Source organism: Daphnia magna, linkage group LG5, assembly GCF_020631705.1.
Source record: "Daphnia magna isolate NIES linkage group LG5, ASM2063170v1.1, whole genome shotgun sequence".
NCBI classification, from domain to species: Eukaryota; Metazoa; Arthropoda; class Branchiopoda; order Diplostraca; family Daphniidae; genus Daphnia; species Daphnia magna.
Genome location: NC_059186.1, coordinates 128,622 through 141,518, shown reverse-complemented (window position 1 = coordinate 141,518; position 12,897 = coordinate 128,622). Strand labels below are relative to the sequence as shown.

The following is a 12,897-nucleotide window of genomic DNA, read 5'->3' as shown; positions in this document are numbered from 1 at the left end:
TGCCAAAAATTGGAAGCTCATGCGCAGAGTACAATGTAAGTAAACCTTCTTCTTTTCGCATACCATAATTTACCGTTTTTAGGGTTTATCGTTGGACGAACAACAAGAGCCATGACAAATACAAAACTTGGTTCTTCCCTAAAACATTGGAAAAAAACAAACAAACAAATAGAACTAAACGAATCAAAAGGAAATTTGATCAAAACTGATTTTGGCTAATTGGAGTCGTCGTATTTGTAGGGCACGAGACGTTTGTAGAAGATGAAGAAGATGATCAAAACGACGGCCATGACTATCGTCATGAAACCGAACGCGTACCATGTTCCGTAAGCCGAGTATAAATTAGTCACGCAAATGGGGCACAGCACACGAGCCAGACAAGCGCCCGCACCTAAAATACCCATCCAGGTGCCCTAAAATGAAAGGTAACAGCTCCATCACTATTTGAACTTTCAAAAAAAAAACAAATAATGTAGTAATTTATTCTCTGTATTAGCAGACCTGCGGAAACGGGCCGAGGATTTTGCTGAAAACGGCGTTGCCCATGGATGCGCCCATCGGGAAACCTGTGACAATGAGCGCAAATCCAGTAATCATCTGGCCCGAAGTGATGGCCGGCAAAGTCTCACACCACGGCTGGTCGCAGTTAGGGCATCCAGCTAGGTAAAACAGATATGTTTGAAAATCGAAACCAATTCAATTATTATTTTAATTGTTATTTTTGTATTGAACAAATTACCGTCGGGGATGCAACATGTTGCGTTGTATGAACACGTGTCATTGAATGATTGCACTGGTCGGCAAGTGCTATTCCCCTCGGCCTCCTCTGCCGTTGCTTCAAACGTGCTCCACACATCGTGGATGCCATCCCTGATTAAAAGCTCTGGGAAGTAGTTGGCCCCTAGCGCTGCATGTTCACTCTCTGTTGATTGACAAGAGAAAATGATTGCAATTTTTGGAAAATGCTGGAAGTCGAATTGCTTCAACGTGAAAACGGTTTTGGATGGCGTTCACATACCTGTTGCGTTACACCTGAACTGAGGAGGTGGTCCACTGTACGGGTAAAGCGCCACTGGTCCCAAAAGGAGGAAGATGATGCCGACCATCATGACGATACGTTCGCCCACCCTGCGTCGAAAAATCAAGGGTTTTTGTTATTCCTCATTTTGATTTGAATAAGGAATGAATGGGTTTTCTTTTTTTTCTTTACTTGCGAGATGTTGGAGCCATGACGGAGAAGATGAGACCGCTGTAAAGGCCAGCAGCGGCGAAACCGATGCCGACAATAACGATGGCCCTCTGTTCATCCCAGCCGAGCATTTCCATGGTCAGTAGAGTGGCAACGCTGTCGATTATCAATTTAAAAAGAAAAAATCAATTTTCATTGAATCACCCGATTTAGAATCCGAAAATACCTTTCGAGGAAGATGAAATTGAATTGGACGGAAGCGAAAACAATGATGCACGTGACCAAGCCTACGACATCCGGATCTTTGAGTTCCGGTTTCTCCTTGTTGTTGTCCTTGTTGTTCTTGGCGGCCAGCTCGGCGAGATACTCGCCCTCCTCCTTGGCAATATTGTACTCGGTAAAGATGCAAGGCAAGAAGACGAACACGTTGATGATGGCCAAAATGACGGACAGCCAAGCCGGACCGGTGTACATGTCAAAGTACAATTGCGATTCACCTTCTTCCGGGATGATGGAGCCCAAAGGAGCGAATGCAGCCTGAATAGCTTGGATTGTTTAGTTTTCAAAGGTAATTATTACGTAATAAGTTCAAGTGAATTTAAAAAAAAAAATGAACCAAATACCTGGGCCTACAACGAAAGCAGAAGACTGGGCCATCTGGAAGAGAGAAACGGCCGTCGTTCGCTCTTTGGTTGTGGTGGCTGTTGCGATGTAACTGAAGCAGAGCGTGATCGAACCCCCAGCGGCTCCGATGAGGAAACGTGCGGCGAACAGGTACCACCGCCTCGGCTCTGGAAGAGCGGCCACACAAGCGTAGAGGGCGAAACCGAGGGCGAGAAAAGACATGGAGATCATGGACAAGATGCGAACGGAGCCCAATTTATTGCCCAGATAGCCCATGATTGGACTGAAAATGAGCTGCGCCAAAGGCTGGGCAGCGATAAACAGACCGAGGAAATCTGTCCCGGCTGTAGGATCCATCTGAAATTCATTCACGTCGAAGATTTCTCGTGAAAAATGTGCATTGGAAAAACAAAAAGGGAAAGAACAAAATGTAATCGATGACGAACCTTGTCCAGATAAGGTTTGGCGCTCGTCAAGATGATGGAGAACGACAGATTGAAAATGAAGGCCGTGAAACTGACGACGCCCAAACTGAAGAAACGACGCCGACGAACAGCCGGTCGTTCCGTCATTTTGGCGTAGTCGATGACACCGTCGCTACCGGTGAATGCCTCCGGCGATTTTTCATCACTGTCGGGTAAGTCCCAATTGAATTATCGTGAAGACTTTTTTTTTTAAATTAAGTTGCATTAAAAAATACGTACCCGTTTTCGTTTTGAACTTTGGTCGAGTTCTGCGTAATGGCATTTTTCGGATCGTAAATCGATTCGAGCTTGTAACTTTTGTTCCGTTTAAACATCTTTATCCAACTGAACACACTTGGCTATTTCTTTTCTTTTTATTTATTTATTTTTAATTAGCACAATTGAATGTTATACGAGTAATTGAATCACTACAGAAAAGCTGAGAACTAGTGAACTAGATCGAGTCAGTGTCCACAGTCAACTGATGCGCCGATTGTGCACCCCTTCCTTTTAGGTTCCCTCCCCGCCCCCCCCACTCTCTTTACCTGACCCTCGTGTGTTTTCCATTATCCCAAAGTGGAACCCACTGATACTATTCGATCTTATACAAGCCATCTGAAAACAACATACCTTTCCAACCGAAAGGAAGAAAAAAAAATGCCAATCATCGCGCTATGCGCCTTACGTCATCGATTTATCTTTTTTGAGTTGTGGGATAGATCGACGATGAGGCAAAAGTCGACAATCAGTGAGCAAGTCTGGTTCGATTTTCGTGTGTGTTTTCCCAATGTAACGTGTTCTCTTAAAATATATGTAACATGGTCACCGATCTATTTCGAAATCGACTTCTCGTGCCCCCCCCCATCCCAGACGCCTAGTCTCGTTATCGTTGGCCGCAAGTCACAGTAGGATCGTAGAGATAAATAAGCCGAGTATTGATTTCTCTTGTTTAGTTAATTTTTTTTCCTTCATGTTTCAATTCGACTCGTTAAGAAGACAAGAAACACATTTTAATGTTTAAGAGTCAAGATTTTGTATTGTCAATCAATTCTCAAGTTTATAGCGAATGAAATCAACTCAATTTTTAGATGCTGCCCCAACCATCGCGGATGCAATTCATGTGGACGGACGGTTCGAAAGCGTCGCGACACCAAGAACATTCGGCGCTGAGGCCGCCATCGTTGCCGATGAACCAAAAGGCCCGGTAGGCGTCGCTGAGAGGCTGGTAATCATCGCGAGTCAGCAGGTTGTCGTACTTCTGCGAATGCCAATACGCGTCGGCCGCGTAATTTTTCAAGAAATCCCAACTCATTTTCTTTAATTTATTAGTCGACTTGTAGCCGTGCTTGTTGGCCGTCACCCTGGTCCGCATGGCGCAGCGCAGGAACTCGTAACGATCCGAATGGCACATGGTGCACATCCTGTACGGCGCTTGGCAATTGCGTCGGCTCATCGCACGCACGTAAGGCTCCACGCCGAGTTCCATCAACTGGGTGAGCACGTTGAGACGGCCCATCGAGTTGGGCGGATAGGCCATCACCCATTCGAGGACCGTTTGATTCATCAGTTGCTCTTCTGTCCATTTTTCCAGCACAGGTCGATCGGTCGAATGGGAGATGGTCTTTTGTTCCGTGCAACAAGGCGGGATGCAAACGCTGGGGTCGGCCGGGGCCGGCATCAGTGGATGAGGTGGACAAGGCTCTGCTGGTTCCACGGGACAGTAGACACGAAGAGGACATGTCGGTAGCTGAGGACAGTTGCACTTTGAGGCAGACGTGGCGGCGCTACTGTCTGTAGTTTGACTGACTGGGCAGAATCCGTAATAGACAATGAGGCCAGTGGCCGTCATGAGAATGAGACCAACCATTATCACGGCGATTATAGAAAGAATGCTTTTTGTTGTTTCTTCCATGGTTAGAACATTTGATTTAATCAACGGGAGCAAGTATTTCAGCCAAAATTGAAGTTGTTTGTCGAAGGCATTTTCGAATCTCTTTTCCGGCTCAACACCCACCGGAAGTCGTCAAAGAAATTTCGCAATCATTCGTATCGACGCACCGCATTTTAACGCATTTATTTCAACATTTGTTTTTAGCGTAGTCGAAAAGAAAAAAACGCTAGCGTCTGATAAACGTCCAGATAAAACCAACTTCATTTGCATAAGATTAGATAGTATCGCTATTGCCTATACAAGTCAAATACTTTTAAACAATTGATTTTGAATCCGTTTGATGGAGCAAATTCGACTAATTCAAAACCATTTTAGGACCAATTCGGAGAATTACGTGGCGTGTCGGTACGGCACGAGGCGGCCGTACGACGTGGCGAAGATGACGAGGACGATGGACATGACGGTGGTCATGAAAGCGCAAGTGGCCAGCATTCCCCACGCAGCGTACAAACTGGTGACGCAAAGCGGACATAATATGCGTGCCACAGCAGTTCCAGCGCCTAAAAGACCCGTCCAAGTGCCCTGTTTTATAAGTTGAATAATTTTTCTAAAAAAAATTCAGTTGTTCAATAATTAAAATGTTGATACCTGCGGATAGGGACCGAGAACTTTGCTGAAAATGACGCTACACATCATAATGGCGAGTGGAACTCCGGTGAATATGAAGAGGTAACCGACAATCAGCTGTTCAGGATGGATGGCCGGTGTTTCGCAACACCAAGGCTGTTTATCGACAGGACATCCAGCTCCTTCTCCCCCCCCACACACACATACCAATCGTTTAGGTGAATATTTAAATTATTTTTTTCATGAATTTTCACTAGTCACCGTCAGTCAATGATAAAGAGGCGTTGTAACAACTAGGCAAATCATCGCTGCTCGAATATTCCATCGAAGAGAAGCTGACGGTCGTCACCTCTGAAACCGAAAGATTCATGTTCCATCCAATTAAACAATTGAATTAATATTCAAATACCTTGGACCGTTTCATTGATGAATTTCAAAGGCGATAAGGGACCACCGTAAGGATACATGGATATAATTCCCGACATGGCTAAGAGAATTCCGGCTCCCAAAACGACCCTCTCGCCCATTCTACCGAAAGAAAGACAAACAAAATCAACATGGACCCATTGGCGAGCCGACTGTCGTTACTACTTGCGTGACAGCAGTCCAACCGAGCCAAACATTAGAATGCCGTAAATTCCAGCAGTGGAGTACATGATGCCAACCATCACCACGGCACGGGTGGGAGTTATGCCCAGCTGTTCAATCACCACCAACGTAGCCGTGCTGTTTGAACAACACAGACACGTGAAATACTAAAAGGTAATTAAAGTTAACGCCGAATTCACCTTTCGATGAAATTAAAGTGGAATTGAGTCGAGGCAGAGATGACGATGCATACGACCAAGGCCAGCTTGTCCGGTTTCAGCTTTTTCATTTCTTCCGCATCGGTGGCTAAAGATTTCTGAAGCCCTCTAGCGGCCAGATAGGCACCCTCTTCTTTGGCGATGTTGAACTCGGTAAAGATGCAAGGCATCAACACGAAAATGTTGACCAGCGACAAGAAGACGGACAGCCACGCTGGAGCAGTGTACAAGTTCCAATAGAGCCCAGTGTTGCCAATCGGATAATCTTCTCCTTCGCCCAGCGTCACAAACGCGGCCTGAATCACTTTCTCAAACGCCAAATTTATTCAAAATTTAATCTTTAAAAAAAAAATATTTTTGAACTCACGCGGTCCAACGATGAACGCAAACGATTTCGTCATTTGAAGGGCCGATAGTGCAGTTGTCCGCTCTTTGACGGTGCTGGCCGACGCTACGTAACTATAACACAAGGTAGTCGTCCCTGTAAATGAAACTGTTGACATCAACAGCATTTTGATTTGTCTTCTAGCATTTCCACCTCCAGCAGCTCCGATGATGAAACGAGCACCGAAGAGGTACCATCGCCTCGGCTCAGGCAGAGCCGAAACGCTGGCGTAGAAAGCGAAGCCAATGGCCATGATGAAAGTGGACACCATGGCCGGAATTCGAATAGATCCGAGCCGGTTGCCCAGGAAACCCATGACGGGACTGAAAAAGAGCTGAGCCAAAGGCTGAGACGCGATAAACAAGCCGAGAAACTGCGTTCCAGCTTCAGGATCCATCTAGCTATTTGGAGAGAGAGAAAGATGAATATGAAGATCAAATCCAGAAAAAAAACTTGTTTCAAAAAGGTAATGAAAGAACTTAATAGATCCAAGTATGGTTTAGCGCTGGTCATGACGATCGACACAGAAAGGGCCAAGATGAAGGCTGTGAAACAGATGACGGCCAGACTGAAATATCGTCGCTTACGCACTTTGGCCGGCTCCATAAGTTTGGCATAATCGAGACCTTCTTTACTCGTTTCATCTCTAGGAACGTAAAAAAAAAAAAAACGTTCAACTTTAATTGTTAGTGTTGGTTTCGATCGAATGAACCTGGTGGATGATGTCTCGCCATTCTCTGCGGCCGGCTGTGCAGGTTTAGAGAATTCCTTGGGATCGTAGATCGGTTCGATGCTGTAACTTTTGCTTGACCCACGTTTCAGCATTTCTGTTTACCGAAAGAGTCACGACATACTTTGATCTCGTTCACGTTTCAACTGGCATCTTCACATCGAGGTCGTGCAGGTAATCAATACAAATTAAGCAAGTCACCCACCTCATAAAAACAATTTTTTTGTTGTTGCGAGATTAGACGACAAACGGCCAGCCAGCGATTGCATCTTATCAATCGGTATTCCAACTTTGCTTTTTCTGCTTTTTCAACTAAATCTGTTTTGCATCGCACCGTTTTTTGAGACGTCAGGAAACGCTCCAACGTTGTAGGAGATACGCAGCGTGGATAGACTTTGAAATCAGCTCGAGATCGTTATCGATGAAAACAGAGGGAAACCCAGTAATAGATAAGCCACACACACAAATTAATTATAAATAACTCGGTAATGTATTCATGTGGCTACGCTCAGTGACCTGCCCCCTCGAAAAGGTGCACTATATTTTTCTTAAGTTATTAAATAAGGGACAGACTCTTCAATGTTTTCGTACCGATAGGGAACCAGATGTCGGTAATAGATGACGAGCAACATCAAGACGAGGACCATCACGCCCGTCATGAAGGCGAACGTGGCCAGCGGGCCGTAAACCGAATAAATGTTGGTAACGCAAATGGGGCAGAGGACTCGAGCGAAACAAGCACCGGCCGCTAAAATACCCATCCAAGTGCCCTGTTTTTTTGTTTTTTTGTTCCAGCATGAAATTAATGTAAACAACTAATGACGGGAGATGAAGTAAAACTCACCTGTGGAAATGGGCCGATTATTTTGCTGAAAATGGCGTTCGTCATGGCGGCCCCCATTGGAAATCCCGTGACTATCAAAATGAAACCGGCAATCAGCTGTTGCCATCGGATAGCCGACGTGTACCCACACCACGGCTGGAGATCAATTGGACATCCTCCTTCGCAATCCAAACTATTCGGTTATTTGTTCCAGCATTTCTAAATGTTAATTCACCTGAAACGTTGTTGCTGGAACTCACAGGCATCGGCACGGAGAGCCATCCGTAACTGAAAGTCAATTGCTCAATTAGACTCTCCTTTTCAAATGCCAACGATGTGGATATATTGCCGACGTCAGAGTATTTGAGAGGAGGCGGTGGACCAGTGCACGGGTACAGCATGACGGGCCCCAAGGCCAGAAAGAAGACCCCAATCATCAACAGGATCCTTTCGCCCGTTCTGTTTCGGGTAATTCTATTTTTATGAATGAAATGCATCGTTAAACCTGGATTTTACTTTACCTGCGGGCTAAAGGACCTAAAATGGCGAATATGAGTCCACTGTAAACACCTGCACCGGCGAACGCGAGTCCTACCACAATAATGGCCGATTTCTCCGACAAGCCCAGCTGTTCGATCACCAGCAACGTGGCCACGCTCTCCAGGAAAATGAAATTGAATTGAACCGAGGCGAAAATGACGATACAAACAGTCAGCGCCCACTTATCGGGCCGCTTTTGTTTTTGGATTTTTTCGGCCATTTCCCCGGGAGACGGACACGTGGCTTTGCCGGACCTCTTCTTCGCCGCCATCGTGGCCACGAAATCGCCTTCCTTCTTGGCAACGTTGTGCTCGCTGAAGATTCCCGGTAGGAAAACGAACGCGTTGAACAGAGCCATGCCGGCCGACAGCCACGACGGACCCGTAAACAAGTTAATGTAGAGATCGCCTCCGATCGGCATGTCTGTCCCAACGCCCAGCGGAGCAAAAGCCAACTGAATCACTGCCGAAATAAGAATTTGAATAATCGCATTTAAAAAAAATTTATATATTTAATACCCGGGCCGAGAACAAAGGCCGTCGAACCAGCCAAACTAAAGAGGGAAATGGCCGTCGTTCTCTCTTTCACCGTCGTGGCGGATGCGATGTAACTAAAGCACAAGGTAGTCGATCCTTAAAATTATTAAACAAATTTAGGCTAAAGTTGGAGAAACAAAGTTATGTAGGAAACGGTTGAAACCTGCAGCGGCCCCGATGAGGAAACGGGCAGCGAATAGGTACCAGCGTCTAGGTCCAGGCAAAGCAGAAACGCAGGCGTAGAGGACGAACCCCGTGGCCAGGACGAGGGTCGACAAGATGGACAGGATTCGAATCGAGCCGAATTTATTGCCCAGGAAGCCAAGCAACGGACTAAAAAAGAGTTGGGCCAACGGCTGGGCAGAAATGAACAAACCAAGAAATTGTGTTCCAGCTTCAGGATCCATCTTTGAATTAAGGCGATTTTTTTTGTATTAAATTGAAAGTTTAAAAGAGAAACCATTTAAATTGATGCACTTGATCGAGGTAGGGTTTGGCACTCGTCAGGATGATGGAGAAGGACAAGTTAAAAGTAAAGGCCGTGAGCGTGATGATGGCCAAACTAAAGTAACGTCGTCTGCGTTCAGCCGCCGGTTCCACATCCTTGGCGTAATCCACCTCATCGACGTCACCAGAGATGCTCACCGTTTCTTTCTTGCTGCATTTCCTGCAGGATACATGAAAGGTATTACGCCTACACTTGATAATTACTTAATTGTACTGTCTTTTGTTTTAGATTTCATTTTAAGGTATGCGTTTAAATACCAATTATTAAGAATTAAATCACCTTTTCAAGTTCAAACGTTTTTTGTTTTTCAAAGAATTAAATCAAATATCTACCAGTAGTTGAAATTGCAAAAAAAAAAACAAACTAACATTGAAAGCAATTAGATTTTACTTACTTTGAGACATCTCCAATGTCGAGTGACTTTGCTGTAAAATGGCTTTCACTGTTGCCGTCAAAAGAATAAGTGCCACTACGGCCGGCCATCATTTTCACGTTAAAGACACTTTCTTTTCTATTCCTTTCTTAAACATAAATTGAATCAAAGACTATAAGATAAATCAAGGACAAGAAATGGCAAATTATTTAAAAAAATCTTTTAAAATTAAATAAATAAGATCTCGGTAAAAATTGCCAGACTTCGAACTTGACGAGAGTAGGGAATCGACTGATGTTCTTAAGCTTCTCTTAAAATTTTACGACTTGCCTTTGATCACTCCAACTCCCCCCCTTTTTTTTTCCTTCTCCCATACCCAAATGATAACCCATCCTATCCTAATTAGCATGTTTTGGTTTTTCTCGCCCTCTTCCTTTCTCTAAAGATTCAAAATGGCCTCCCAAAATGGAGAAACAATTAGTTTCGAGGTCGAGACATACATTTTTTAACGCACTTGTTTTAATTTTATCGCGTAACATCTTTTATTATTCAGTTCACTCGAGAGTTGGATATGTTGGAACACATTTAATGCAGAAACAGGTGAACATCTTTGTGCGTATAAATGGACTGGTATATTTCTTCATTTGATTTTTATACAGACTATTTTTCTATTGGTCTTCATTAGGAATTCGCTGTTTTCTTTCCACTTTTAAGCCTTAGACGGGCAGCAAAGCACTTTAATGCCGGTCAAGCATCGCTCGCCGTCACCTGATGAGCTGGTTTCGCGAACGACGTGCCCCACTACATTACACCCGCCATCGCAGAATGGAGACGTGCCCTTCCAGATGCATCCGTCACCTACAACGAAAGGCAATTACAAATTCAATTTTTTCTAGTAAAAATCTAGGAATTATTGCTTTATCTACATATGAACGTCAAGTTAATTGATAATTCAATTCTATTTATAGATGTGTCTTACGTGAAGTGCGTCCGTTGCCCCAGTCGTCCGTTATTTTGTCTGCAACGTGAGAAACATTCAATTAGATCATTCACGAAACTACGAGAAGTAATTCAAATCAATACCAATGGTCGATCTAATTATTGATTCGTCCTCTGCAGCGATCAAAACACACATTGAAAACAGGAAAATCTGGAACACACAAAATCGAGAAAACGTTACAATCGTCTCGAAACTGAATATTGCAACATTCCTTACCGTTACGTGTGTGAAACGCATTTTTTTGGGGAGGGGAGATGTATACACCGACAATCACTTTCAACAAAGCCACCAAGTAAACTGGATGCCGAACGAAAAGAGCCGGGGCAATTTATAGAACGGGCCGATCCACCCGGGGCTTTCGCTCAGCTCTTGTTGATCGAAATCCAAGGTTAAATCGAACTTAAAGGTCTTACGTTTGTTGGTAGCCCATGAGGCGTACGATGAGGAAGTAGCCATGCCTTTTGTTTTTGTTTTCTAGATCAAGGTAACGGGAAGTTGAACAGCTGATGCCCAACAGCTCTTTGTTGTCAAAGCCCTTGGAATCAACACCGCATTCATTTTAACTACAAATCTCCATCAAGAGTTTGAACAAGGAGATTTAACTTTCTGCAATCGGTAACGTTTTTATTCTTAACAAATGAAACATTAAATTGGCAAATGTAGTTTAACAGAAAATCCATTCGGGAGTCACGTTGGCCGGACGGCACATTGGCGGACAAGGCCATTTGAGACGTTCTTCCGGTTTGCCCCTCCCGCCGACAAAGAGCAAGCCCTCGCCTCGCTTACTAGGAAACGGCCTGCTCAGGCTGGAATTGAGACAGCAGTAACTATCGTGAGCCATCTATTTAAAATAATAATATATAAGTAAATTCAAAAATTGTGTACATCTAAAGGTTAATCATTTAGAATGCTTACTACACTCGTCTTTGCGATTGGCCAAACATGATCTGTCAGGAGAGACTGATCGTAGCCATAAGTGGTTTCGTGATGAGTGGCGAAAATCGCCTCAAAGGCATCAACGATTCGTGGACGATCGTCGCTGAGTTTAACTCCCCACATTCCTTTTTCATACAATTTTTTAAAAATTCGATTAAACTCAAAGGTTTTTATTTATTTATTTTCCTTTAAAGGAAAAGACGAACCGCCCAGCATTGAGGTACTGCAGTGATTAGGATGGTCTTTCATGGTGTGAAAGATGTCGTCGCTAGCAAGCCATTCACGAACGGCGTCCTGCTCGCGGGGCACCACAATGAGACTGTCGGAATCCCTGGACATGAAAGTATCCACCATGTCGTCAAGCAATGGCAACTGTCATTCAAGATGATTGAGTGTCACGTAAGTATCGATTATTTCTTGATGGAGGCAAATGAATTTACCCAACGCCATGTCATGGCGAATAAATCATTTTTCATTTTCCAATTATTAACCGTCTCTGTTATGTTGCACAGGTCGACGTGACTTCCAAAGTCTAAAATGTTCTGGAAAATTGTCCACGATGAATTGACGTCATCGTCTTTTTCCATATTGTGATGAATTCTCACGAGCCAGTCTACGAGGTATTTTTCGATCTTTAAACAGATGATGAACACCTGGCCATTGTTTATTTAAAAAAAAAAACGTTGTATTACCTGGGTAGATGGACGGAATCGTTTTGATTGTTTCTTTGAGCGGGAGGAGATATTTCTGGACAATATCCACGCGTGAGAGATCGCCATAAATGGAAAATCCGATGACTTTCTGGTGCGGCCCTCTTCTTGCAGCTGCACTGCCGCACGTGCAATTGTACAGAGTTACATCTACTAGCTCCGTCGAAGTCTCCAAAACCGAGGTTTCCATCAAAGTAAAAGTTTCCTGTATTCTGTGGATACAATTGGATAGAAAATGAATTAGACATTTGGTAGCAACGAAAAGAAAGTAAGGGAATGGCGGAATACGCGGAATACTTGAAATGGATCAAGTTCAACATCCCCACAAAAATGTTAAGAATTAAGAGTTGAAAGGGTCGTCACCTGTTGGTGACGAGCGAACAGGTGATGACCCCAGTCGGTCGATTCTATGTAATAGATCAAGACGAGTATTCCGAGAAAGCTGACAAAGAGGCAACGCAACTTCAGCATCGAAAAACCGAATTCATTGGAAATGTGGGAAAGCACTGTTCGCCTTGCAGCCAACAATCGATGGTACGGCATCTTCAGCGGCTCAAATGATACTGAAAACTCTTTGTTTTTTTTTTCATTTGATAAAACACCCAGAGGCTTCCTTCCCCATACTTAAAGTCTCTTAGCTGTGACGAAAATTGTTTGATACCGCGACGTGTAAATTTGCGCATTGTCACTTTCAAACGCAATTAAGAATTTTCCCTGTTCCGCTTGGTATCAGCTGAGTTAAAGCAACATCGAAA

The 12,897-nt window shown here is 44.1% G+C and overlaps 6 protein-coding genes and 1 long non-coding RNA gene across 11 annotated transcripts; 1 reads left to right on the top strand and 6 right to left on the bottom strand.

Moving 5' to 3' along the window:
- Window positions 1-68: 68 nt before the first annotated feature.
- Window positions 69-2,769, bottom strand: LOC116933928 (major facilitator superfamily domain-containing protein 8). Its single transcript, XM_045174304.1, has 9 exons — window positions 2,518-2,769; window positions 2,260-2,443; window positions 1,813-2,170; window positions 1,416-1,734; window positions 1,211-1,345; window positions 1,019-1,128; window positions 740-922; window positions 502-659; window positions 69-413 (listed from the first exon to the last, which is right to left on the bottom strand). The coding sequence occupies exons 1-9, from the start codon at window positions 2,610-2,612 to the stop codon at window positions 216-218; spliced, it is 1,740 nt and encodes a 579-aa protein (XP_045030239.1). The 5' UTR covers window positions 2,613-2,769; the 3' UTR covers window positions 69-215.
- A 524-nt stretch (window positions 2,770-3,293) lies between these two features.
- Window positions 3,294-4,202, bottom strand: LOC116922476. The gene has a single exon (XM_032928843.2). The coding sequence runs from the start codon at window positions 4,187-4,189 to the stop codon at window positions 3,362-3,364; it is 828 nt and encodes a 275-aa protein (XP_032784734.2). The 5' UTR covers window positions 4,190-4,202; the 3' UTR covers window positions 3,294-3,361.
- A 134-nt stretch (window positions 4,203-4,336) lies between these two features.
- LOC116922473 (major facilitator superfamily domain-containing protein 8) lies at window positions 4,337-6,900 on the bottom strand. 4 transcript variants are annotated; one of them, XM_045174305.1, is made up of 10 exons: window positions 6,699-6,900; window positions 6,470-6,632; window positions 6,140-6,383; window positions 5,969-6,082; window positions 5,584-5,905; window positions 5,387-5,521; window positions 5,205-5,323; window positions 5,057-5,146; window positions 4,817-4,977; window positions 4,337-4,728 (listed from the first exon to the last, which is right to left on the bottom strand). In XM_045174305.1, the coding sequence occupies exons 1-10, from the start codon at window positions 6,809-6,811 to the stop codon at window positions 4,636-4,638; spliced, it is 1,554 nt and encodes a 517-aa protein (XP_045030240.1). In that variant the 5' UTR covers window positions 6,812-6,900; the 3' UTR covers window positions 4,337-4,635. The 4 variants fall into 4 exon arrangements, with proteins under 4 accessions (XP_045030240.1, XP_032784729.2, XP_032784730.2 ...); XM_032928838.2 differs by having other exon boundaries at window positions 4,337-4,750; window positions 6,699-6,898; XM_032928839.2 differs by lacking the exon at window positions 6,699-6,900 and having other exon boundaries at window positions 4,337-4,750; window positions 6,140-6,387; window positions 6,470-6,602.
- LOC116922479 lies at window positions 6,811-7,210 on the top strand. The gene is made up of 3 exons (XR_006647043.1): window positions 6,811-6,890; window positions 6,958-6,996; window positions 7,069-7,210. It is a non-coding gene; the product is annotated as an uncharacterized LOC116922479 (long non-coding RNA).
- LOC116922471 (major facilitator superfamily domain-containing protein 8) lies at window positions 7,184-9,798 on the bottom strand. The gene is made up of 8 exons (XM_032928835.2): window positions 9,518-9,798; window positions 9,093-9,282; window positions 8,779-9,022; window positions 8,598-8,711; window positions 8,061-8,541; window positions 7,775-7,998; window positions 7,561-7,718; window positions 7,184-7,486 (listed from the first exon to the last, which is right to left on the bottom strand). The coding sequence occupies exons 1-8, from the start codon at window positions 9,607-9,609 to the stop codon at window positions 7,265-7,267; spliced, it is 1,725 nt and encodes a 574-aa protein (XP_032784726.2). The 5' UTR covers window positions 9,610-9,798; the 3' UTR covers window positions 7,184-7,264.
- A 307-nt stretch (window positions 9,799-10,105) lies between these two features.
- On the bottom strand, window positions 10,106-10,848 carry LOC116922477. The gene is made up of 4 exons (XM_032928844.2): window positions 10,713-10,848; window positions 10,580-10,646; window positions 10,476-10,514; window positions 10,106-10,354 (listed from the first exon to the last, which is right to left on the bottom strand). The coding sequence occupies exons 1-4, from the start codon at window positions 10,731-10,733 to the stop codon at window positions 10,206-10,208; spliced, it is 276 nt and encodes a 91-aa protein (XP_032784735.2). The 5' UTR covers window positions 10,734-10,848; the 3' UTR covers window positions 10,106-10,205.
- Window positions 10,741-12,332, bottom strand: LOC123472562. Of its 2 annotated transcripts, none has more exons than XM_045174317.1 (5): window positions 12,125-12,332; window positions 11,873-12,045; window positions 11,639-11,804; window positions 11,412-11,557; window positions 10,741-11,337 (listed from the first exon to the last, which is right to left on the bottom strand). In XM_045174317.1, the coding sequence occupies exons 1-5, from the start codon at window positions 12,330-12,332 to the stop codon at window positions 11,161-11,163; spliced, it is 870 nt and encodes a 289-aa protein (XP_045030252.1). In that variant the 3' UTR covers window positions 10,741-11,160. The 2 variants fall into 2 exon arrangements, with proteins under 2 accessions (XP_045030252.1, XP_045030253.1); XM_045174318.1 differs by having other exon boundaries at window positions 11,873-12,064; window positions 12,125-12,260.
- Window positions 12,333-12,897: the final 565 nt, after the last annotated feature.